The 26,636-nt window shown below is 54.7% G+C and overlaps 2 protein-coding genes across 2 annotated transcripts; both read right to left on the bottom strand.

The window, feature by feature from the left end:
• Positions 1-765: 765 nt before the first annotated feature.
• ATP6V0A4 (ATPase H+ transporting V0 subunit a4) lies at positions 766-26,288 on the bottom strand. The gene is given in 23 exon segments (XM_073650502.1): positions 766-981; positions 2,590-2,761; positions 2,966-3,022; positions 3,025-3,052; positions 3,054-3,083; positions 4,988-5,128; positions 5,309-5,416; positions 5,627-5,843; positions 9,107-9,225; positions 9,301-9,394; positions 10,517-10,674; positions 11,731-11,870; positions 11,966-12,116; positions 12,445-12,657; positions 13,499-13,592; positions 14,094-14,176; positions 16,747-16,873; positions 18,058-18,155; positions 20,319-20,444; positions 20,531-20,628; positions 23,344-23,422; positions 24,570-24,694; positions 26,035-26,288. Coding segments are annotated over 22 exon segments (2,544 nt in total). The 5' UTR covers positions 24,687-24,694; positions 26,035-26,288; the 3' UTR covers positions 766-887.
• LOC141164901 (uncharacterized) lies at positions 20,637-22,518 on the bottom strand (the record flags this gene model as incomplete). The annotated part of the gene is made up of 1 exon (XM_073650610.1): positions 20,637-22,518. A coding segment is annotated over one exon (1,848 nt), but the record flags the coding sequence as incomplete, so codon positions are not given.
• Positions 26,289-26,636: the final 348 nt, after the last annotated feature.

Genomic DNA, 26,636 nt, shown 5'->3' with positions numbered 1-26,636 from the left:
ACTATATATAGAGCAGTATGGTGGCTCAGTGGTTAGCACTGTACTATATATAGGGCAGTATGGTGGCTCAGTGGTCAGCACTGTTGTATATATAGGGATGATGTTGCCTATAAAGTGCTTTGGAATTTTATGGCGCTATATAAGAAAGTAGAATAAATTAATTACTATATAGATCTATTGGTAAATGGAAACAGTCAGCAAATCGTGGATGATAAATTAGTTATAACACTATTCTGTTGTTACATGTGTCATCCCTCCAGAGCTGCGGTCACTATTCTGTTGTTACATGTGTCATCCCTCCAGAGCTGCGGTCACTATTCTGCTGTTACATGTGTCATCCCTCCAGAGCTGCGGTCACTATTCTGCTGTTACATGTGTCATCCCTCCAGAGCTGCAGTCACTATTCTGCTGTTATATGTGTCATCCCTCCAGAGCTGCAGTCACTATACTGCTGTTACATGTGTCATTCCTCCAGAGCTGCGGTCACTATTCTGCTGTTACATGTGTCATCCCTCCAGAGCTGCGGTCACTTGTCTGCTGTTACATGTGTCATCCCTCCAGAGCTGCGGTCACTATTCTGCTGTTACATGTGTCATCCCTCCAGAGCTGCGGTCACTATTCTACTGTTACATCACATCTTATCCTCCAGTCACCTCCAGAGCTGCAGTCTGGAATAATTCTTTGCATTGAGCTTTTCACAGACACTGAACCAGCAGGAGAACCAGAGAGGATGAGAAAAACTAGAGAAATAACTGATCACAATAATCGGAATAGAAATGTTTTATTAATAAGAGCAAGTGTTTCCATAAAGATGGAGGCCGGCGCCGGATTCCTCATCAATCCCAGTCTTATCGTTTCTTCGGCTTCATTATTCTCGGTCACTTCCTCTAATCATCCGCGGAGCCGTCCAGAATGCGCTGGAAGGAGAACGGACTGAACATCTGCCCGGTGCCCGAGTAGAACTTGTTCTGGAACTCCACCCTGAGGAGCGACGAGAGGAGAAGAGGAGGAGAGGAGGAGAGGAGAGGAGGAGAGGAAGAGAGGGGGAGAGGAGAGGGGGAAGGGGGAGAGGGGAGAGGGGGAGAGGGGGAGGGAGGGAGGAGGAGAGAGGGGAGGAGGAGGAGAGGAAGAGAGGGGAGAGGAGAGGGGGAGAGGAGAGGGGGAGAGGGGGAGAGGGGAGAGGAGGGAGAGGGAGAGGGGGAGAGGGGAGAGGGGGAGAGGGGAGGGGAGAGGAGGAGAGGAAGAGAGGGGGAGAGGAGAGGGGGAAGGGGGAGAGGGGGAGAGGGGGAGAGGGGGAAAGGAGGAGAGGGGAGAGGGGGAGAGGGGGAGAGGGGGAGAGGGGGAAAGGAGGAGAGGGGGAAAGGAGGAGAGGGGAGAGGGGGAGAGGAGGAGAGGAGGAGAGGAGGAGAGGAAGAGAGGGGGAGAGGAGAGGGGGAAGGGGGAGAGGGGGAAGGGGGAGAGGGGGAGAGGGGGAGAGGGGGAGAGGGGGAAAGGAGGAGAGGGGGAGAGGGGGAGAGGAGGAGAGGAGGAGAGGAGGAGAGGGGGAGAGGAGAGGAGGAGAGGAAGAGAGGGGGAGAGGAGAGGGGGAAGGGGGAGAGGGGGAGAGGGGGAAAGGAGGAGAGGAGGAGAGGGGGAGAGGAGAGGAGGAGAGGAAGAGAGGGGGAGAGGAGAGGGGAGAGGGGGAGAGGGGAAAGGGGGGAAAGGAGGAGAGGGGGAGAGGGGGAGAGGAGGGAGGAGGAGAGGAGGAGAGGGGGAGAGGGGGAGAGGGGAGAGGAGGAGAGGAGGAGAGGGGGAGAGGGGGAGAGGAAGGAGAGGGGGAGAGGGGAGAGGAGGAGAGGGGGAGAGGGGGAGAGGAGGAGAGGGGGAGAGGGGGAGAGGAGGAGGAGGAGAGGAAGAGAGGGGGAGAGGAGAGGGGGAAGGGGGAGAGGGGGAGAGGGGGAGAGGGGGAAAGGAGGAGAGGAGGAGAGGGGGAGAGGAGAGGAGGAGAGGAAGAGAGGGGGGAGAGGGAGGGGGGAAGGGGAGAGGGGAGAGGGGGAGAGGGGAGAGGAGGAGAGGAGGAGAGGAGGAGAGGGGAGGAGGGGGGAGAGGGGGGAGAGGGAGAGGAGGAGAGGAGGAGGAGGAGAGGGAGAGGGAGAGGGGGAGAGGAGGAGAGGGGGAGAGGGGAGAGGGAGAGAGGGGAGGAGGAGAGGAGGGAGAGGAGGAAGAGAGAGGAGGAGAGGAGGAGAGGAGGAGAGGGAGGAGAGAGGAGAGAGAGGAGTGAGAGAGAGGAGTGGGAGAGGGGGGGGAGGGAGTGGAGTGAGAGAGAGGAGGAGAGAGGAGGGGGGGAGAGTGGGAGAGGAGAGGGGAGAGGAGTGGGGAGAGAAGTGTGGGAGAGGGGGGAGAGAGAGTGGAGAGTGGAGAGAGGAGAGGCCGTTTACAGCTCCGGAGAGTCCAAGGAGGCAAATACTACAAGAAAATAGTCCCATGAGGAGCATAAGCCCGCCCCGAGGAGCCTATGCTGTATACTGATACTATGGACCCTTCCGTTCATCAACTAAGGCCCCCACATTCACTCGTTGCCCAACGTCACCAGGGGCCCTCAGCACTCACCAGTGCAGACGCAGGGCGTGCAGGAAGGCCGACAGACCCTCCATGATCAACAAAATGGCTATCGTGAGGACGGCAAAGATAGCAAAAATGATAAAAATAACAATGAGGCCGCCCCAGCCAGAGCTGGAGAAACCAATGTGCATCACCATGGTCCACAAGACCTCGGAGAGTTCTGCAGGGGAGGAAAGAAAAGGGTTAATACAGCAGCAAATCAGACCCAGGAGGAGCATGAGCCGGAAACACACATTATATTGGGGGGCAGACAGAGGTCGGTAGAGGGGCCACAGCCCACCCCGACCATATGTAAATCACAGGGGCCCTTTACTGCCCCTTATAGGTGTAGTTAGGCATTACACTGGTGATTGCAGGGCCTTACGTGCATGCGCCAGGCTGAGGGCCCAGAGGCGCAGGTAGGAGGCGGTGTTGGAGATGCGCCCAGGCAGTACTCGATTGTGTGGATGGCTTTGGTGGACAAATATGTCCCCGAAATCAAACTGTAAAGAGAGAAGAGGATCCGTCACGCGGGGTCCGACCAGCTCATCGACACATTATCCCCCCGCAGACGCCTCCTCAGATCCGCCGCCCTGCAGACGCTCCTCACGGCCTCCGCTGATGCCACAATCCTTCATAAAGGGGCGGAGTTTACCTGGAAGCACAAAGGACAGAACGCTCCATCTAAAGTGTCAACATTTCCTTCATTATGTGACCCTGCAAGCATGTCCATCACAACCCGCATGTACAGCTCTGCTGCCACCTGCCTGCCAGGACCAGTACTACAGCTCTGCTGCCACCTGCCTGCCAGGACCAGTACTACAGCTCTGCTGCCACCTGCCTGCCAGGACCAGTACTACAACTCTGCTGCCACCTGTCAAGACTGGTACTACGGCTCTGCTGCCACCTGTCAAGACTGGTACTACGGCTCTGCTGCCACCTGTCAAGACTGGTACTACGGCTCTGCTGCCACCTGACTGTCAAGACTGGTACTACGGCTCTGCTGCCACCTGCCTGCCAGGACCGGTACTACGGCTCTGCTGCCACCTGCCTGCCAGGACCGCTCCTACAACTCTGCTGCCACCTGCCTGCCAGAACTGGTACTACGGCTCTGCCGCCACCTGCCTGCCAGGACTGGTACTAAGGCTCTGCCGCCACCTGCCTGCCAGGACTGGTACTACGGCTCTGCCGCCACCTGCCTGCCAGGACCGGTACTACAGCTCTGCTGCCACCTGCCTGCCAGGACTGGTACTACGGCTCTGCTGCCACCTGTCTGCCAGGACCACTCCTACAACTCTGCTGCCACCTGCCTGCCAGGACCAGTACTACAGCTCTGCTGCCACCTGTCTGCCAGGACTGGTACTACGGCTCTGCTGCCACCTGCCTGCCAGTACTGGAGCTACGGCTCTGCTGCCACCTGCCTGTCAGGACTGGTACTACGGCTCTGCTGCCACCTGCCTGCCCGGACTGGTACTACGGCTCTGCTGCCACCTGCCTGCCAGGACTGGTACTACAGCTCTGCTGCCACCTGCCTGCCAGGACCGCTCCTACAACTCTGCTGCCACCTGCCTGCCAGGACCAGTACTACAGCTCTGCTGCCACCTGTCTGCCAGGACTGGTACTACGGCTCTGCTGCCACCTGCCTGCCAGGACCGGTACTACAGCTCTGCTGCCACCTGCCTGCCAGGACTGGAGCTACGGCTCTGCTGCCACCTGCCTGCCAGGACTGGTACTACAGCTCTGCTGCCACCTGCCTGCCAGGACAGGTACTAGAGCTCTGCTGCCACCTGCCTGCCAGGACCGGTACTACAGCTCTGCTGCCACCTGCCTGCCAGGACTGGTACTATGGCTCTGCCGCCACCTGCCTGCCAGGACTGGTACTACGGCTCTGCCGCCACCTGCCTGCCAGGACCGGTACTACGGCTCTGCCGCCACCTGCCTGCCAGGATCGGTACTACCGCTCTGCTGCCACCTGCCTGCCAGGACCAGTACTACAGCTCTGTTGCCACCTGCCTGCCAGGACCGGTACTACAGCTCTGCTGCCACCTGCCTGCCAGGACCGGTACTACAGCTCTGCTGCCACCTGTCTCCTAGGAGCGGTACTACAGCTCTGCTGCCACCTGCCTGCCAGGACTGGTACTACAGTTCTGCTGCCACCTGTCTGCCAGGACTGGTACTACAGCTCTGCTGCCACCTGCCTGCCAGGACCGGTACTACAGCAATACAGCCATCCGCCTTTTCGCTATCAGACAGGTGGAGATCTTGGATAGCGCGGGCGGGGAGGGCTGTGACTGAGCTGTGGCGCAGATGATGGATGGTCAGAGGACGGATCGGGAATATCACAGACTCTGTCCTGGTTTAATAGTTTGTTTCTTATTGCATAATGGGCTTTTTTCCGGCCCCCGACCTCGCCGCCGTGTCCTCCGTGGTCATCATGGCCTCCGTGCGCAGCCGCGGCCTCCGCCTTCTTCTCCTCCTTCTTGGAGTGATTTGCATTTTCCACGTCTGCGATCTCAATATCTTCTTCAGGTGCAGATGATGAGTGCAGCTGGGGAGGACAAAGCGCAGCCGGTGGTGAGAGCTGAACAGGAGACTACAAGCTATTTCTCCCTGTTATCAGCCGTTCCAGACTTTTATATTTTTTCTGCTCCTGACGTCTCATTTTCGGAACGTTTCTGCTCTGATAGCGCAGTGTGAACGCTCGCTGAGGTCGGGGGTCCGCTCTTACCATTCGCTGCTGCTTGCGGTGTTTTGCTCGCAGGATGAAGGGTTTGATCAGCAGCATCCAGGGAACAGCGATGAGCGCGAAGATGACCAGAAAACTCTGAACTTCTTTCTGAAACCGTGAGGAGATCAGATATTATTAGTGGCTCCCTAATGCAGGAGAACCACAAGTCACAGCATGTCGAAGCACAGTGGGTGCCCTCTGCTGGACAGAAGACGCTCCTACACCAGCGCTCAGTGTGAACCCCCAGCACGGGCGCAGATCCAGCGCTCAGTGTGAACCCCCAGCACGGGCGCAGATCCTGGTGCCCCCGGGCCGCACCTGGTGCTGGTAAAGTGGAGCGTTGGTCGGGTCGCTGTAGTTGAACAGGAACATGTTGATGAAGTGGATGAGGATACTGGGCGCCTCCTGCGAGTTCTCCACGCTGTATACGCACCACTTGAAGATGATCATGAAGACGAGATAACCGAAGAGGCAGAGGATGAAGATCATCTCCGGGACAAACTGCAGGATGATGTTAATGTGTCGGCGGAAATTGCTGGGAAGCAGAGAGAAGTAATAAGTGAGAGCCCCCCAGATGACAGGACACCCCCATACCGCTCCTCCGCAGCCCAGGACACCTCCATACTGCTCCTCCGCAGCCCAGGACACCTCCATACTGCTCCTCCGCAGCCCAGGACACCCCCATACCGCTCCTCCGCAGCCCAGGACACCTCCATACTGCTCCTCCGCAGCCCAGGACACCCCCATACCGCTGCTCCGCAGCCCAGGATGCCCCCATACCGCTGCTCCGCAGCCCAGGATGCCCCCATACCGCTCCTCCACAGCCCAGGACACCCCCATACCGATCCTCCACAGCCCAGGATGCCCCCATACTGATCCTCCTCACACCAGGACACCCCCATAGGAAGCCCCCATACCGATCCTCACAGCCTACGATGCCCTGATACCGACCCTCCTCAGCCAAGGAAGCTCCGTTTCCGACCCTCCACAGCCCAGGCCGCCCCGATACTGACCCTCCGCAGGCCAGGACACCCCCACACCAACCCTCTGCAGCCCAGGGGACACACCCATACCGACCCTCTGCAGCCCAGGGCACTTCCATACCGATCCTTCGCAGCCCAAGATGCCCCATACTGATCCTTCGCAGCCCAGGACGCTCCCATACCGCTCCTCCGCAACCCAGGAAGCCCCCATACCACTCCTCCGCAGCCCAGGACACCCCATACCGATCCTCTGAAGCCCAGGATGCCCCCATACTGATCCTCCGCACACCAGGACACCCCCATAGGAAGCCCCCATACCGATCCTCACAGCCTATGATGCCCTGATACCGACCCTCCTCAGCCCAGGACACCCCGATACTGACCCTCCACAGCCTAGGATGCCCCGATACCAAACCCTCCACAGCCCAGGACACCCCCACACTGACCCTCCGCAGCCCAGGAGACACCCCCATATTGACCCTCTACAGCTCAGGACACTCAGGATCCTCCGCAGCCCAGGATGCCCGCATACCGACCCTCCGTAGCTTAGGATGCCCCGGTACCGACCCTCCTCAGCCCAAGATGCCCCGATACGACCCTCCGCAGCCCAGGACGCCCCAACACCAACCCTCCACAGCCAAGGACATCCCCACACCGCCCCTCTGCAGCTCAGGGAACACCCCCATACCAACCCTCTACAGCCCAAGACACCCCCATACCACTTCTCTGCAGACCAGGACACCCCATATTGCTCCTCCGCAGCCCAGGATGCCCCCATACTGATCCTCCGCAGCCCAGGACGCCCCATAACAATCCTCCTCAGACCAGGACGCACCCATACCGCTCCTCCGCAGCCCAGGACACCCCTATACCGATCCGCCGTAGCCCAGAATGCCCCCATACTGATACTCTGCACACCAGGACACCCCCATAGGAAGCCCCCATACGGATCCTCTACAGCCCAGGATGCCCCCATACTGATCCTCTGCAGTCCAGGATGCCCCCATACTGACCCTCCTCAGCCCAGGATGCCCCGAAACCGACCCTCCGCAGCCCAGGACGCACCAAAGCCGACCCTCCGCAGCCCAGGGGACACCCTCATACCGATCCTCGGCAGCCCAGGACACCCCCATACCGATCCTCCGCACCCCAGGACACCCCCATACCAACCCTTCGCAGTCCAGGATGCCCCCATACTGATCCTCCGCACACCAGGACACCCCATTGAAAGCCCCCATACCGATCCTCCGCAGCCCAGGATGCCCGCATACCGACCCTCCGTAGCTTAGGATGCCCCGGTACCGACCCTCCTCAGCCCAAGATGCCCCGATACGACCCTCCGCAGCCCAGGACGCCCCGACACCAACCCTCCACAGCCAAGGACATCCCCACACCGCCCCTCTGCATCTCAGGGAACACCCCCATACCAACCCTCTACAGCCCAGGACACCCCCTTACTGATCCTCTGCAGCCCAGGACACTACCATACCGATCCTCCGCAGCCCAGGATGCCCCCATACTGATCCTCAGCAGCCCAGGACGCCCCTATACCGCTCCTCCGCAGCCCAGGAAGCCCCCATACCGCTCCTCTGCAGCCCAGGACACCCCCATACCGATCCTCTGCAGCCCAGGATGCCCCCATACTGATCCTCCGCACACCAGGACACCCCCATAGGAAGCCACCATACCGATACTCACAGCCTATGATGCCAAGATACCGACCCTCCTCAGCCCAGGACGCCCCGATACTGACCATCCGCAGCCCAGGTCGCCCCGATACCAACCCTCCACAGCCCAGGACATCCCCACACTGACCCTCTGCAGCCCAGGAGACACCCCCATATTGACCCTCTACAGCTCAGGAAACTCCCATACCGATCTTCTGCAGCCCAGGACACCCCCCATGCCGATCCTCCGCACCCCAGGGCACCCCCATACCACTCCTCTGCATACCAGGACACCCCCATACCGCTTCTCCGCAGCCCAGGATGCCCCCATACTGATCCTCCGCAGCCCAGGACGCCCCCATAACGATCCTCCTCAGCCCAGGACGCCCCCATACCACTCCTCCACAGCCCAGGACACCCCTATACCGATCCGCTGTAGCCCAGGATGCCCCCATACTGATCCTCCGCACACCAGGACACCCCAATAGGAAGCCCCCATACCGATCCTCCACAGCCCAGGACACCCCCATACCAATCCTCCGCACTCCAGGACACCCCCATACCAATCCTCTGCAGCCCAGGATGCCCCCATACCGACCCTCTGCAGCCCAGGATGCCCCATACCTATCCTCTGCAGCTCAGGATGCCCACATACCGATCCTCTGAAGCTCAGGACACCCCCATACCAATCCTCCGCAGCCCAGGACGCCCCATACCGACCCTCCGCAGCCCAGGATTCCCCCATACCGATCCTCTGCAGCTCAGGATGCCCACATACCAATCCTCTGAAGCTCAGCACACCCCCATACCAATCCTTCGCAGCCCAGGATGCCCCATACCGACCCTCCGCAGCCCAGGATTCCCCCATACCGACACTCCGCAGCCCAGGACACCCCAATACTGATCCTTCTCAGCCCAGGACACCCCCCACACTGACTCTCTGCAGCCCTGGGGATACCCCCATACTGACCCCCACAGCCCAGGACACCCCCATACCGATCCTCTGCAGCCCAGGATACCACCATACCGATCCTCCGCACCCCAGGACACCCCCATACTAATCCTCCACACTTCAGGATGCTCCCATACAGCTGACGAGACCATCCAATAGAAACTGTCTTTCCCCCTTTTTAGGGTCCCACACTCACATGTGGTTTAGGAGACCGAGTATCACCCCGAACACCATCTGTGTGATCCCCATCACCACCGACATCTTCATCTTGTAGGAGTTCAGGAAGGTCAGCTTGTTCTTAGCGATATTCCAGATCTGGGGGAACAACGGGAAATATTGGGGCACAATTCCCCAAAACTAAAGACTCAGAAAACCTGGAACTGAACTTACCGGGTCTATGCCAAAGGGGTACGGATTCCCGGAATACACGCCAGGGACCTTCGGGTCCAGCGATAAATCTATTCCCTGGTGCAATAGCTGATCGCTAGGAAGAGGGAGAAGGAAAGTAACCAGAGATGTCTACAATGTATCCAGACTGATGAGGACCGGGGGAGGGGGACGACGACCGGGGGAGGGGAAGAAGACTGGTCAGAGGGGAAGAAGATGGAAGAGGACCGGGGAAGGAGGACCGGGGGAGCAGGGGAAGAGGACTGGGGGAAGGGAACAGGACTGACTGAAGGTGACAGGGCGAGGATCAGCTGGAGATGATGGGGCGAGGACCGGCTGGAAGGCATGGGGCAAGGACCAGATGGAGGTGAAGGAATGAGGACCAGGTGGAAGGGAACGAGGCGAGAACCAGGTTGAGGGGACGGCGCGAGGACCAGATGGAGGTGAGGGGACGAGGACCAGGTGGAGGGGACGAGGCGAGGACCAGGTGGAGGGGACGAGGCGAGGACCAGGTGGAGGGGACGAGGCGAGGACCAGGTGGAGGGGACGAGGCGAGGACCAGGTGGAGGGGACGAGGCGAGGACCAGGTGGAGGGGACGAGCAGAGGACCGGCTGGAGGGGACGAGGAGAGGATCGGCTGGAGGGGACGAGGCGAAGACCGGCTGGAGGGGACGAGGCAAGGACTGGCTGGAGGGGACAGAGCGAGGACCGGCTGGAGGGGACGGGACGAGGATCAGGTTGAGGGGACGGGACGAGGATCAGGTTGAGGGGACGGGGCGAGGACCAGGTTGAGGGGACGGGGCGAGGACCAGGTTGAGGGGACAGGGCGAGGACCAGGTTGAGGGGACAGGGCGAGGACCAGGTGGAGGTGACGGGACGAGGATCAGGTGGAGGGGACGAGGCGAGTACCAGGTGGAGGGGATGAGGCGAGTACTGGCTGGAGGGGACAGGGCAAGGACCAGATGGAGGTGAAGGGATTATGACCAGGTGGAGGGGACGGGGTGAGGACCAGGTGGAGCTGAAGGGATTATGACCAGGTGGATGGGACGGGACGAGGACAAGGTGGAGGTGAGGGGATGATGACCAGGTGGAGGGGACGAAGCGAGAACCAGGTGGAGGTGAAGGAATGATGACCAGGTGGAGGCGACGGGATAAGAACCAGATCGAGGTGAAGGGATGACGACCAGGTGGACTGGACAGTACAAGGGCGTGAACCTACTTCCAGGAGCCGTTGGTGAACATGGGCCGCACCCGCCATGAAGAGCCAAAGATGTTGAATGACTTGGAGAAGCAGTCGTTGTAGATGAAGCCGGTGTATATAGAGAACACGCCCATGAGGAGGATCAGGTACCGGCCCCCGAAGAACGTGTTCCAGATCTACGAGAGCAATGGGAAAGTCAAGGCGAGGAGAAAAGTTTCATTTTTATGCTGTCGCATTTAAGGAAACCATGAATTTCTTATAGTCGTATCGGGGCTTATTTTTTGCGACACGAGTTTTATTTTTCATCGCCGCCATTTTGGGGTTCGCATAACTTATTGTTACAGACATAATCGTAAAATCTATGGAGTTCTTATATTAGCACTGAAGTATGGATTGAATGGAGTGAAGTCTGGCTCCTTATGACCTCCAGATGACACTTAACTGAGACCCCCTACATTCCCCTCCTGCAAACAGGTAATTAAAGCTGGTTATCAGATAGATCACAGACACGAATCCCACTCCCCAGCCTGCCTAAGAATGTGGGAGGTGACAGATTTATGGCCTTTGCCTCCATAACTGCACAGAACTGCAAACAGACTGATGTGAGCTCCTTTGTTCCATTCAAGTTATGAGTATTGGGGGTTTTGTGATCACCGAGGGTCCTACAGTTATATACAGTCATAATTTTGAAGTTGTGACAAAGTGGTGAAAGTACAGTATTATGTCACTGGGCGGTTACGGTAACACTTTCAAAATAATATTCGTCAGATGGATGATGCTATCCATGCCATGTTTCCTCTTGATGGACAGATATTATCGTCATGTTTCTTATCACGATTCTATCTCCCTCCTGGAATCTGCGTGATTCCTTCTCTTGGAAGTAGGTGAGAAAAAGAAAAGAGTAAAACAAAAACTGACTGCAGCAGGAAGGGGTTATTCCTATATATATGGTCTAAGAGGTGTATAGCCGTGGCGGGTCCGGTCCCTGGCTGCAGTGGCATCACATCAGGCTGTTAACCATTTAGATTCTGCAGTTGTTAACGATTTAGACTCTACAATCCTACACAGCCAGCACCTGCTGCCGACCACTTATCAATGGCGCACATTTATTTTTTTTATTTGTTAGGTGGTTTATACCTATTTTTGGATAAATTTGGCGCAAATGTTGTACGGGATAAATCCACCCAACAAGCCACTTCTGACCGGATATTTCCCCTCCTCCGTCCTCTCACCTCGTTGTCTGTCTTGGCAGCCAGAAGCTTTTTCTCATTCGCCACCATCCAGATGGCGAACCCTAACATGACGGCGCCGTGTCCACAGTCGCCAAACATCACCGCGAAGAGGAAGGGGAACGTGACGATGGTGTACGGGGCTGGACAGGAGGACAGGCTTCATTATAAAGATGTCTCCGCTCCCCCACAATGATCTCGCCCATCTCCCCCCCCCCTACCCTTGGAAGGATCTTACTTGGGTTCATCTCTCTGTAGTTCCCGACCCCGTAGGCGTTGATGATGTTCTGGAAGCCGTAGGTGAACTTGTTGGTCCGGTTGAAGGTCGGCGGCTCTATCTTGGTGGGTATATCGGTCAGGATGGGAGCGATGGTGGAGCCGCTGCGCTCCTGCAATAGAAGATGCCCTTACAGTGGGTACGGAAAGTATTCCGACCCCCTTTAAATTTTTCACTCTTTCATTGCAGCCATTTGGTAATTTCTAAAAATTTGCAAAAATTTCTACATTTCTGGGGTTTTTTTTCAGTCCAGATGTGGTGCAGAGTGAACTTTAATAAGAAAAAAATTAACTTTTTAGAATTTACCAAATGGCTGCAATGAAACATTTAAAGGGGTCTGAATACTTTCCGTACCCACTGTACATTGTATCACCGGGGATTAGAGCCCCTGCTGGTTATATCAGACACAACGACTCTCATCATCCATCTGCAGCGCTCACCATCCCGCGGTGCAGCGCCCGTTTGATGCGCTCCTTGTCATCCACCGGGCACCAGATCTCGGCGATGACGCACTGCTGGGTGACGTCGATGTTGCACAGGTTCAGCACGTGGTACACGGCCTTCATCTTCTTCACCTTAATCATCCAGCCGGACAGATTCTGCGCCGCCTCCAATAATACGCGCTGCCGGTGTGACTCCGTCTGCGTAATCACCTGAAACGGACGAGACATGTTCATCCTGAGCCTCCCTGCTTCACGAAGATCATATTCATTATGGCATCCGCGACTATTTTTTTTACTGTTTTTTTTATTGTGCCAAATACTTTTTTTGCAGCCGCCTCCATTTTGAAGGATCTTTACAGCTTTTGGGCGCATTTTTTTTTTTTAATAATTATTTGCAAAATGTTTTAAAAGTTGCAACTTTTTGGTGCGAATTTTAACATTATCACGGATCACGCGATTATTTTGCTCTAAAAAGCGTTAAAAACAAAAAACAAAACGTAAAAATGAAAATCCCGATCATCATCTGTAATTTTTTTTTAAAGTCGCATTTTATTCTGTCTTGTAATATTCGTCGCTTTTTCTGCGCAAAATTCTTCACGTCAACATTCAAAAATATATATATATATTTTTTTAGAGCAAAAAGTTGCACGACCTGATAAAACCAACATTTGCACAAAAAAAAAAAAAAAAATCACTCTGGAGGGGGAAATGGAAAAACATTTGTGCAAAAGTTTTGCAACTTTTTGAAAAGTTTTGAAATGGTTGCAATTGATTAAATCAGCCCCGAACTGGGAAACACAATGTGCACCCACAAAGACGAACAGAAAAAAAAAGCCAAAAATATAATAATATGGAATCAAAGAAAAGGCGTAAAAATAATAGAAAAATGAAAAGAAGGCAAAAAATAAAATAAATAATAATAATAATAATAATAATAATAATAATAATAAAAATAATGATAAAAAAAAAATGCAATAATCGATTGGGTCCACAATTCTGGGGTCAGGGGTGAGAAATCAGACATGGCGCCGATGTCCCTCCCTCCATTCACCGCGTTCAGATCCTCGATCCTGGTGTTCACATCGGCGGCCATGTCCCTGCGCTCGGCTGCGGACTCCGGACACGGGTACACTGTCGCTTTAAATCTGTAACATAAGAAGATGAGGAGAACGGTCGCTGCCTGCGGTTTTTTTATTTATGTTTGTTCTTTTTCTTATTCAAGTCTATGGGTGAAAATGCGCCAAAAAATTGCGTATTTGCAATGGGACACGGCGCCATCGTCAGGATAAACTGTAAACCGCGCTCAATGACAACAAGCAAAGATGTGGAAGAAAGGGACGAGGAAAAAAAGGGGCCTGGAATAATTCTGGTGCGGTTTATTCCAGCGTGAATCGCTTTACGACGCTGCAATGCGGCAGAATTTGGCCCCCCTCCCCCACTTTCTCTATTTCCGATAATCTCCGCTCACTTTTTTCTGTATCAGAATTGGTGATTTATAAGTCAGAAGATATTGATAAATGTCTACAAAATTCTGTCCATGAGGCAGGAAGAGGGGGTCTCAGATCAGGGGGCTCCCGAATATCACACCCACTACAACTACAAGTCTTCTGCAGTGCACAGAGCCGCCACTAGAGGCCCCCACGCACCCCTCACAGATCTTCCGGATCTTCTGCTTCAGTTGGTCGCCCTGGTAGAAGATGATGAACACGTTCTTCTTCACTTCTTCTTTCTGGGGGATAAAATGGAGGAGACATGAGATCAGCAGCAAAGACCCCGGAAATATCCACCTGCTGAGCAGTCATGGACATTGTACCTGGCACCCCCATGACAACTCTGCACCTACCAGACCTTTGCGGGGTCTCAGTGGTGCAGCCTATGTGGACACAGACAACAGAGACCCCTGTGCAGGAACAATATCTCATCATAATGCACAATTCCACCTGCTCTGGAGGTTGTGGCCCCTTTGGGCCCCTGCGGCTGAACACATTGCATCAATGGTCTGTCAACCAGTGCTCAGTGGTGCAGCCTGTAAGCCCTCAGTGGTGCAGCCTATAAGCCCTCAGTGGTGCAGCCTATAAGCCCTCAGTGGTGCAGCCTATAATCCCTCAGTGGTGCAGCCTATAAACCTTCAGTGGTGCAGCCTATAAGCCCTCAGTGGTGCAGCCTATAAGCGTTCAGTGGTGCAGCCTATAAGCCTTCAGTGGTGCAGCCTATAAGCCTTCAGTGGTGCAGCCTATAAGCCCTCAGAGGTGCAGCCTATAAGCCCTCAATGGTGCAGCCTATAAGCCCTCAATGGTGCAGCCTATAAGCCTTCAGTGGTGTAGCCTATAAGCCCTCAGAGGTGCAGCCTATAAGCCTTCAGTGGTGCAGCCTATAAGCGTTCAGTGGTGCAGCCTATAAGCCTTCAGTGGTGCAGCCTATAAGCCCTCAGAGGTGCAGCCTATAAGCCCTCAATGGTGCAGCCTATAAGCCCTCAATGGTGCAGCCTATAAGCCTTCAGTGGTGTAGCCTATAAGCCCTCAGAGGTGCAGCCTATAAGCCTTCAGTGGTGCAGCCTATAAGCCTTCAGTGGTGTAGCCTATAAGCCCTCAGAGGTGCAGCCTATAAGCCTTCAGTGGTGCAGCCTATAAGCCTTCAGTGGTGTAGCCTATAAGCCCTCAATGGTGCAGCCTATAAGCCTTCAGTGGTGTAGCCTATAAGCCCTCAGAGGTGCAGCCTATAAGCCTTCAGTGGTGCAGCCTATAAGCCTTCAGTGGTGTAGCCTATAAGCCCTCAGAGGTGCAGCCTATAAGCCCTCAGTGGTGCAGCCTATAAGCCTTCAGTGGTGCAGCCTATAAGCCTTCAGTGGTGCAGCCTATAAGCCCTCAGAGGTGCAGCCTATAAGCCTTCAGTGGTGCAGCCTATAAGCCTTCAGTGGTGTAGCCTATAAGCCCTCAGAGGTGCAGCCTATAAGCCTTCAGTGGTGCAGCCTATAAGCCTTCAGTGGTGCAGCCTATAAGCCTTCAGTGGTGCAGCCTATAAGCCTTCAGTGGTGCAGCCTATAAGCCTTCAGTGGTGTAGCCTATAAGCCTTCAGTGGTGCAGCCTATAAGCCCTCAGTGTTGCACTCTGGAAGACCAAGCAAAATTTCAGCGAGAGCTGCTCGTAGGATTGCTAGAGAGACAAATCAGAACCCCTGCTTTACTGCAGAACACCTTCAGGAAGATTTAGCAGAATCTCGATTTGTGGTCCATTGTTCTACTGTTCAGAGACACCTGCACAAATATGGCCTTCATGGAAGAGTCATCAGAAGAAAACCTCTCCTGCATCCTCACCATAAAATCCAGAGTCAAAAGTCTGCAAAAGAACATCTAAACAAGACTGATGCATTGTGGAAACAAGTCCTGTGGACCGATGAGGTAAAATAGAAGTCTCTGGCCACAGTGATCACAGGTATGTGTGGAGGAAAAAGGGCACAGAATTTCAGGAAAAGAACATCCCGCCAACCATTAAGCATGGGGGAGGATCAATCATGCTTTGGGGTTATGTTGCAGCCAATGGCACAGGGAACATTTCCCAGGTAGAGGGAAGAATGAATTCAATGAAATTTCAGCAAATTCTTGATGCAAACATAACACCATCTATAAAAAAGCTGAAGATGAGAAGATGTTGGCTTCTACAAATGGAGAATGATCCTAAACACACGTCACAATCCACAATAGACGACCTCAGAAGGCGCAAGCTGAAGGTTTTACAATGGCCCTCACAGTCCCCTGATCTGAACATCATTGAAAATCTGTGACTAGACCTCAAAATAGCAAAGGAGGCAAGACGCCCCAGGAATCTCACACAACGGGAGGAATTCTCCAAGGAAGAACGGAGGAAAATCCCTCAAATAAGAAGTGAAAGACTCTTGTCTGACTACAAAAAGTGTTTACAAGCTGTGATACTGCAAAAGGGGGCGCTGCTAGGTACTAACCATGCAGGGGGCACAAACTTTTGCATCGTCCCATTTTCGTTTTTGTAATTTAAAAGATGAAAATACATATATATATAAATACAGAGGAAATGTGTCATCTGTAACTTTAGGCCTTTTAGATCATTTCATCTTCAACTTGCTTCACTGTTCACAATAACAAGAATTTTGTCCAGGGGTGCACAAACTTTTCCATGTCACTGTAAGCCCTCAGTAGTGCAGCCTCCCTTGGCTTTATCTGCTGCCATAGGGAGAGGAGACGCGTCCGGCGCCTCTGGGACCAGCGGATCATCCTCCCTCTATGGCTGCACAGCGCGGGGCCCTGGGGCCCATGTCGGTCCTTACGGTGACGGGGTCCTCCAGAGACGTGTCCAGCTCGCTGTACTTCAGGTAGATGTTTCCCCTGCAGACCCTCCACAGCAGCCGCTCGAATGACGCCATCCTCTCCCTGCCAATCACCCCGGCCGTGAACCTGCAAACGAGAGGAGGATCAGACACTGCGCCTCTGTTCCTGCACGGCCACCCGATACCGCCGGACCCTCCACGGGGCGACCCGAGCAGAGCCACGCGCAGGTCACATTCCATGGTGCAGTGCAATATGGGAAAGGACCAGAGCTGAAGTAGGAATACAGCTCTGGAGGTGACTGGAGGATAAGACACGTAACAGCAGATTAGTGACTGCAGCTCTGGAGGTGACTGGAGGATAAGACATGATGTAACAGCAGAATAGTGACTGCAGCTCTGCAGGTGACTAGAGGATAAGACATGATGTAACAGAATAGTGACTGCAGCTCTGGAGGTGACTGGAGGATAAGACACGTAACAGCAGAAAAGTGACTGCAGCTCTGGAGGTGACTGGAGGATAAGACACAATCTAACAGCACAATAGTGACTGCAACTCTGCAGGTGACTGGAGGATAAGACACAATGTAACAGCAGAATAGTGACTGCAGCTCTGGAGGTGACTGGAGGATAAGACACAATGTTAACAGCAGAATAGTGACTGCAGCTCTGGAGGTGACTGGAGGATAAGACACAATGTAACAGCGGAATAGTGACTGCAGCTCTGGAGGTGACTGGAGGATAAGACATGATGTAACAGCAGAATAGTGAGGGCAGCTCTGGAGGTGAAAGGAAGATAAGACATGATGTAACAGCAGATTAGTGACTGCAGCTCTGGAGGTGACTGGAGGATAAGACATGATGTAACAGCAGAATAGTGAGGGCAGCACTAGAGGTGAAAGGAAGATAAGACATGATGTAACAGCAGATTAGTGACTGCAGCTCTGGAGGTGACTGGAGGATAAGACATGGTGTAAGAGCAGAATAGTGACTGCAGCTCTGGAAGTGACTGGAGGATAAGACATGATGTAACAGCAGAATAGTGACTGCAGCTCTGGAGGTGAGTGGAAGATAAGACATGATGTAACAGCAGAATAGTGACTGCAGCTCTGGGGTGACTGGAGGGTAAGACATGATGTAACAGCAGAATAGTGACCGCAGCTCTGGAGGTGAGTGGAGGATAAGACATGATGTAACAGCAGAATAGTGACCGCAGCTCTGGAGGTGAGTGGAGGATAAAACATGATGTAACAGCAGAATAGTGAGTGCAGCTCTGGAGGTGACGATATCATTGTACATGGCAGCGGTCCTCACCCCAGCTTTCCTGCGGCGGCGGCGGAGGGGACGGTGCGGAGCTCCAGGAGGCTGCTGGTATCTTCATTGAAGAATTCATCCGGGAGATTCGCTTCTGCCTGGAGAAAACATAAAACACAGAGAGGTCATGTGACCAGCAGTGGTCAGGGGACGGGGTGGTCGGGGGACACAGTGCTCGGGGGACACGGTGGTCAGGGGAGGCGGTGGTGGGGGACGTGGCGGTTGGGGGACGTGGTGGTCGGAGGTTGGGAGACACGGTAGTTGGGGGACGTGGTGGTCGGTGATTGGGGGACATGGTGGTCGAGGGACGCGGTGGTTGGGGGACGTGGTGGATGGTGGTTGGGGGACATGGTGGTTCGGGGACGCAGTGGTCAGGGGACGCAGTGGTCAGGGGACGCGGTGGTCAGGGGTCACAGTGCTTGGAAGACGCAGTGGTCAGGGGATACAGTGCTCGGGGGAAGCAGTGGTGGGGGAACATATTGGTTGGTGGTTGTGGGACATGGTGGTTGGGAGACGCGGGGGTCGGTGGACGCGGTGGTCGGGGGACACGGTGGTCAGGGGAGGCGGTGGTGGAGGGACGTGGCGGTTGGTGGTTGGGGGACATGGTGGTTGGGGGACGTGGTGGTCGGAGGTTGGGAGACACGATAGTCGGGGGACATGGTGGTCGAGGGACGCGGTGGTTGGGGGATGTGGTGGAAGGTGGTTGGGGGACATGGTGGTTCGGGGACGCGGTGGTCGGGGGACGCGGGGGTCAGGAGTCACAGTGCTTGGAGGACGCGGTGGTCAGGGGACACAGTGCTCGGGGGACATGGTGGTGGGGGAACGTATTGGTAGGTGGTTGTGGGACATGGTGGTTGGGGGACGCGGGGGTCGGTGGACGTGGTGGTTGGGGGACGCAGGGTCGGTGGACGCGGTGGTCGGTGGTTGGGGGACATGGTGGTTGGGAGACGCGGTGGTCGGGGGACATGATGGTTGGGGACGCGGGGGTTGGTGGACACGGTGGTTGGGGGACGCGGGGGTCGGTGGACGCGGTGGTCGGGGGACACGGTGGTTGGGGGACGCGGTGGTCGGTGGTTGGTGGACACGGTGGTTGGGGGACTCGGTGGTTGGGGGACATGGTGGTTGGACTCGGTGGTTGGGGGACATGGTGGTTGGGAGACGCGGTGGTCGGGGGACACGGTGGTCGGTGGTTGGGGGACATGGTGGTTAGGGGATGCGGTGGTCGGTTGTTGGGGGACATGGTGGTTGGGGGACCCGGTGGTCGGGGGACGCGGTGGTCGGGGGACACGGTGGTTGGGGGATGCGGTGGTCGGTGGTTGGTGGACACGGTGGTTGGGGGACTCGGTGGTTGGGGGACATGGTGGTTGGGAGACGCGGTGGTCGGGGGACACGGTGGTCGGTGGTTGGGGGACATGGTGGTTAGGGGATGCGGTGGTCGGTTGTTGGGGGACATGGTGGTTGGGGGACACGGTGGTCGGGGGACGCGGTGGTTGGGAGACGCGGTGGTCGGGGGACACGGGGTTGGGGGACGCAGTGGTCGGTGGTTGGGGGACATGGTGGTTGGGGGACTCGGTGGTTGGGGGACATGGTGGTTGGGAGACGCGGTGGTCGGGGGACACGGTGGTCGGGGGACATGGTGGTTGGTGGACTCGGTGGTTGGGAGACATGGTGGTTGGGAGACTCGGTGGTTGGGGGACATAGTGGTTGGGGGATGTGGTGGTCGGTTGTTGGGGGACATGGTGGTTGGGGGATGCGGTGGTCGGGGGACATGATGGTTGGGGGACGCGGGGGTTGGTGGACACAGTGGTTGGGGGATGCGGGGGTCAGGGGACACGGTGGTTGGGGGACGCGGTGGTAGGTGGTTGGTGGACACGGTGGTTGGGGGACGCGGTGGTCGGTGATTGGGGGACATGGTGGTTGGGAGATGCAGTGGTCGGGGGACACGGGGTTGGGGAACGCAGTGGTCGGTGGTTGGGGGACATGGTGGTTGGGGGACTCGGTGGTTGGGGGACATGGTGGTTGGGAGACGCGGTGGTCAGGGGACACGGTGGTCGGGGGACACGGTGGTCGGTGGACATGGTGGTTGGGGGATGCGGTGGTCGGTTGTTGGGGGACATGGTGGTTGGGGGACACGGTGGTCGGGGGACGCCGTGGTTGGGAGACGCCGTGGTCGGGGGACACGGGGTTGGGGGACGCGGTGGTCGGTGGTTGGGGGACATGGTGGTGGGGGACGCGGTGGTCGGGGATCACATGATCCGCACCTCGAAGAAATCCTGCGTCTTCTTCAGTAGGTGCTTCAGCTCCGTCAGCTCCAGGAAGTTCTGCTTCAGCATCTGCTGGTTGCGGTTCACCTCCTGCAGTTCCCCCTCCAGCTTCTCCAGGGACGTCTGTAAGATGGAAGGTCCCAGCCGCCATTACTGCTGACAACCGCCTGCACACAGGTTGTCGGCCCCGCCCCCGCTGACGGCCTCACCTCCAGGTCGATCATCTCTCTCGGCAGCGGAGTCTGCGGCGACCTCTCGGGGTTTCCCACGTCTATCTTGTCGTTCTGCATCTCACACACCAGGAACCCTGAGACGGGCGACAGACGAGCAACAGACGGGCGACATCACGTTACCCCTCGGGCACAAGGAACAAGACATCCTGATCATCTCTGCTCTCCTCTGTCACATCTCTGCTCTCCTCAGTCAGATCTCTGCTCTCCTCTGTCAGATCTCTGCTCTCCTCTGTCAGATCTCTGCTCTCCTCTGTCAGTTCTCTGCTCTCCTCTGTCACATCTCTGCTCTCCTCAGTCAGTTCTCTGCTCTCCCCTGTCAGATCTCTGCTCTCCCCTGTCAGATCTCTGCTCTCCTCAGTCAGTTCTCTGCTCTCCCCTGTCAGATCTCTGCTCTCCTCAGTCAGATCTCTGCTCTCCCCTGTCAGATCTCTGCTCTCCTCAGTCAGTTCTCTGCCCTCCCCTGTCAGATCTCTGCTCTCCTCAGTCAGATCTCTGCTCTCCCCTGTCAGATCTCTGCTCTCCTCAGTCAGATCTCTGCTCTCCCCTGTCAGATCTCTGCTCTCCTCAGTCAGATCTCTGCTCTCCCCTGTCAGATCTCTGCTCTCCTCAGTCAGTTCTCTGCTCTCCCCTGTCAGATCTCTGCTCTCCTCAGTCAGATCTCTGCTCTCCCCTGTCAGATCTCTGCTCTCCTCAGTCAGATCTCTGCTCTCCCCTGTCAGATCTCTGCTCTCCTCAGTCAGTTCTCTGCCCTCCCCTGTCAGATCTCTGCTCTCCTCTGTCACATCTCTGCTCTCCTCTGTCAGATCTCTGCTCTCCTCTGTCAGATCTCTGCTCCCCTCTGTCACATCTCTGCTCTCCTCTGTCAGTTCTCTGCTCTCCTCAGTCACATCTCTGCTCTCCTCAGTCAGTTCTCTGCTCTCCCCTGTCAGATCTCTGCTCTCCTCAGTCAGATCTCTTCTCTTCTCAGTCAGATCTCTGCTCTTCTCAGTCAGACCTCTGCTCTCCTCTGTCAGATCTCTGCTCTCCTCTGTCAGTTCTCTGCTCTCCTCAGTCACATCTCTGCTCTCCTCTGTCAGATCTCTGCTCTCCTCAGTCAGATCTCTGCTCTTCTCAGTCAGATCTCTGCTCTCCTCTGTCAGATCTCTGCTCTCCTCTGTCAGATGTCTGCTCTCCTCAGTCAGATCTCTGCTCTCCTCTGTCAGATCTCTGCTCTCTTCTGTCAGATCTCTGCTCTCCCCTGTCAGTTCTCCGCTCTCCCCTGTCAGATCTCTGCTCTCCTCAGTCAGATCTCTGCTCTTCTCAGTCAAATCTCTGCTCTCCTCTGTCAGATCTCTGCTCTCCTCTGTCAGATCTCTGCTCTTCTCAGTCAGATCTCTGCTCTCCTCTGTCAGATCTCTGCTCTTCTCAGTCAGATCTCTGCTCTCCCCTGTCAGATCTCTGCTCTCCTCTGTCAGTTCTCTGCTCTCCTCTGTCAGATCTCTGCTCTCCCCTGTCAGATCTCTGCTCTCCTCTGTCAGATCTCTGCTCTCCTCTGTCAGTTCTCTGCTCCCCTCTGTCAGATCTCTGCTCTCCTCTGTCAGATCTCTGCTCTCCCCTGTCAGATCTCTGCTCTCCCCTGTCAGATCTCTGCTCTCCTCTGTCAGATCTCTGCTCTCCCCTGTCAGATCTCTGCTCTCCTCTGTCAGATCTCTGCTCTTCTCAGTCAGATCTCTGCTCTCCTCTGTCAGATCTCTGCTCTCCTCTGTCAGATCTCTGCTCTCCCCTGTCAGATCTCTGCTCTCCTCTGTCAGATCTCTGCTCTCCCCTGTCAGATCTCTGCTCTCCTCTGTCAGATCTCTGCTCTCCTCTGTCAGATCTCTGCTCTCCTCTGTCAGATCTCTGCTTGCTGTCAGTGAATGTGAATCCAGTCCTGGAATAAATCTGCTCACAGTTGAGGGTTTGTTACAGTTACATCCAGTCTGTACAATCTAGCTCTCTGCACTGATACATTGTAACAAAACCTCTGCAGAGAGATTCCTGCTGCCTCTCTGGATACAAATGTAACAAACCCTCAGCTGTGAAGACGCTTCCCATTCACTGATGGCAGCAGAGATCCTGAAATCAGAGCGGAAGCGAGGTGATGATGTGCAGAGCGCCCCCTCCTGGTCACTGCGACCCCCTATAAGACCCCCCTATAAGACCCCCCTATAAGACCCCCCTATAAGACCCATCTATAAGACCCACCCTATAAGACCCCTCTATAAGAGCCCCCCTATAAGACCCTCCTAAAAGAGCCCCCCTATAAGACCCCTCTATAAGACCCCCCTATAAGACCCCCCTATAAGACCCCTCTATAAGACCCCCCTATAAGACCCCTCTATAAGACCCCCCTATAAGAGCCCCCCTATAAGAGCCCCCCTATAAGACCCCTCTATAAGACCCCCCTATAAGACCCCCCTATAAGACCCCTCTATAAGAGCCCCCCTATAAGACCCCTCTATAAGACCCCCCCTATAAGACCCCCCTATAACACCCCTCTATAAGACCCCCCTATAAGACCCCTCTATAAGAGCCCCCCTATAAGACCCCTCTATAAGATCCCCCTATAAGACCCCCCTATAAGACCCCCCTATAACACCCCTCTATAAGACCCCCCTATAAGACCCCTCTATAAGAGCCCCCCTATAAGACCCCCCTATAAGATCCCTCTGTAAGACCCCCCTATAAGACCCCCCTATAAGACCCCTCTATAAGACACCTCTATAAGACCCCTCTATAAGACCCCCATCACACGGAGCCCCTCTACTCACGCAGGATCCGCTCCATCCCCTCGCAGCGCCGCACCTCGTTCACAAACCTCCGCTGGAAGTTATTCACACTGAGGTTCAGCTGCAACAGGAAAGGGTTAATCAGGAGATCCGCAGAGCATCGCTCCTCCACCTCCTGACAGATATATGGTGATATATCCTGCAGATTATTACACCACTGACCTCTCTGCAGAGCATCGCTCCTCCACCTCCTGACAGATATATGGTGATATATCCTGCAGATTATTATACCACTGACCTCTCTGCAGAGCATCGCTCCTCCACCTCCTGACAGATACAGTGATATATCCTGCAGATTATTACACCACTGACCTCTCTGCAGAGCATCGTTCCTCCACCTCCTGACAGATACAGTGATATATCCTGCAGATTATTACACCACTGACCTCTCTGCAGAGCATCGTTCCTCCACCTCCTGACAGATACAGTGATATATCCTGCAGATTATTACACCACTGACCTCTCTGCAGAGCATCGCTCCTCCACCTCCTGACAGAAACAGTGATATATCCTGCAGATTATTACACCACTGACCTCTCTGCAGAGCATCGCTCCTCCACCTTCTGACAGATACAGTGATATATCCTGCAGATTATTACACCACTGACCTCTCTGCAGAACATTGCTCCTCCACCTCCTGACAGATACACAGTGATATATTCTGCAGATTATTACACCACTGACCTCTCTGCAGAGCATCGCTCCTCCACCTCCTGACAGAAATAGTTATATATCCTGCAGATTATTACACCACTGACATCTCTGCAGAGCATTGTTCCTCAACCTCCTGACAGATACACGGTGATATATCCTGCAGATTATTACACCACTGACCTCTCTGCAGAGCATCGCTCCTCCACGTCCTGACAGATACATGGTGATGTATCCTGCAGATTATTACACCACTAACCTCTCTGCAGAGCATCGCTCCTCCACCTCCTGACAGATACATGGTGATATATCCTGCAGATTATTACACCACTGACCTCTCTGCAGAGCATCGCTCCTCCACCTCCTGACACATAGTGATCTATCCTGCAGATTATTACATCACTGACTTCTTTGCAGATCATCACTCTTCCACCTCCTGACACATACATAGTGATCTGTCCTGCAGATTATTATGCCACTGACTTCTCTGCAGATCATTGCTCTGTCCTCTCTCCATATATTGATATCCTGCAGATCATTGCACCCCCGGTTCTTACATCTCTGAACTGGACCAGGCCGAGCTCTCCCAGCTCCGCGATGCAGCAGTATCCGGCCTCCACCTGCAGGATCAGCTGCGTCAGGCACATCTCCTCGCTTCGGAATAAGGACCCCATCCTGTCACCTTAAAGAGATGATGGTGGTTATCTTCCTAGATCTCGCTGCTGAGCAGCGAATATTTCAGTGTTTAAAAGGGGAACTCCACCAAAAACTGAAGGAATGAGCCGGCGGTGGCACACCTGTCGGTATAGGTGCAATGTGTAGGTGTGCATTCACACTGTCGCCACTAACAGATGCAAAATACAAACGAGCAGCGAATCCCCTGCAGTGAGTCTATAGTGATAGTACAATAAGTAACCGGGCGCCCGCTTGACACTGTCTTGATCAAAAAAGCATAAGGGGAATCCCATCCCGACAAGGTACAGCCATGGGCACGACCCTATCCCCAGTATAAAAGATGGCCAGTATAAAACCCCTCTATGTGCCGGTTGGCCCCAGTAGACAGAGCAGGAGTCTGACTGTCAGGTCCAGGTGCTGCTCAGTCTACTCAGGCCGGCCAGGACTTAGAGGGGCTTTACACTGGGGATAGGGCCGTCCCCATGGCTGTACCTTGTCACGGTGGGATTCCCTTTCTGCTTTTTTTGATCAGTGTCACAGGCGCCCAATTACTTATTGTAACATTACTATTGACTCCATCCATAGATCTATGGTGACTCTGACAGAGCAGCGGAGCTCAGGGTAGACGGCGTTCCAACGACACTGGGCGTCTGGATGGGAGAAGGGAGAGAAAAACTGACCAAAAATCCCTGATGACACCAGGACGCTGTGAAAATATCATAGGTGTGAATGAGCCCCGAGGCCGGACGAGCCTCACGTGCAGGTACTGGAGCCAAAACCGGAAGTGGATGCAAAAGATTTGGGAACTATAAATGCGTGTTCACATCTGGCCATTTGTTACTTTTGCCTCCAATTTTTAAAATCACAGCAAAAAAATCAGATACATCCCCATTTTAGAAAATTGTGCCAAGAAATGCAGCAGAAGATGCGGCAAAAGATGGCGTAATATGAACAGTGTCTAAGGGTTCGTCCACACGGAGGGTTTTACTTATGTGGATGTTGAAGCAGATAAGATTGTGTGAACATAATAGAAGGACAGAGATTTTCTTCTTCCCGCTGGATCCAATAGTGAATTTGGCTCAAAAACGGCACAAAGAACAGAACTAAAAAGAGCAGAAAGACGACACCAAAATCTGCACCAAAAACATCACCGGTGTGACTGCGAGCGCAGGTCTCAGAGCAGAAACTCTCCAATCCAAGCTTGTGGTTTTTGAAGAGTTTATACCCCTAAAACTCAGGAAAAAAAAAGCCCTCAATGTGAACACGTTCTAATTCTAATCTGCAGGAAAGTAGAAGGGTCAGCTCCAGATGTCAGAATCAGCCTCTATGGGGGAGAGCCGGACTCACCTGCTGTCAGTGCAGCTCCTCTCCTGTCCCCTGTGCTGCTCCTCTCCTGTCCCCTGTGCTCTGGTCTGATGCTGTGGATGTTGTGTGGACGCTGTTGTGTGTGGACCTTGTTGTGTGTGGACCTTGTTGTGTGTGGACCTTGTTGTGCCTCCTCCTGGTGGGATCTGCACGGAGCAGCACCAGACCGGCTCCCGTCCTTCAGAGCTGCGTGCGCTGTGTTGTGGCAGCACAGGTAGAGTTATAGGTAATAACAGCGCAGGTATGCGGAGCTGCCCCCGGCTGTCAGTCATCCCTGCCATCACTTAACCCCTCAGGTCCTGGGGTTAGAAGGAAACAAAGGAATAAAAATAATAGTTATAATAATGATAGAAGCCGCGACGCACATTAACCCCTGGGTGGCCAGACGGTCTCTAGATGCCGAGCAGTTGTTACTTTATTGTTAAAAAAAAAAAAATCTCTTTAATTGTCCTGAAGTTTCTTTTATTTGCTGAAGTCACAAGGACTACCACTCCCAGCATTGTGGCGTCACAGGTAGATCCCCTCCCCCCCCGGTGATCGGTGCTGCGCGCTCAGCAGAGGGGGTCACCTTCACAGGGCTCATG

Source organism: Phyllobates terribilis, unplaced genomic scaffold (genome assembly GCF_046119375.1).
Source record: "Phyllobates terribilis strain yellow unplaced genomic scaffold, ASM4611937v1 Scaffold_10__3_contigs__length_209671492, whole genome shotgun sequence".
Taxonomy (NCBI): Eukaryota; Metazoa; Chordata; class Amphibia; order Anura; family Dendrobatidae; genus Phyllobates; species Phyllobates terribilis.
The sequence above is the reverse complement of the archived record's forward strand: the minus strand, read 5'-3'. Positions and strand labels throughout refer to the sequence as shown.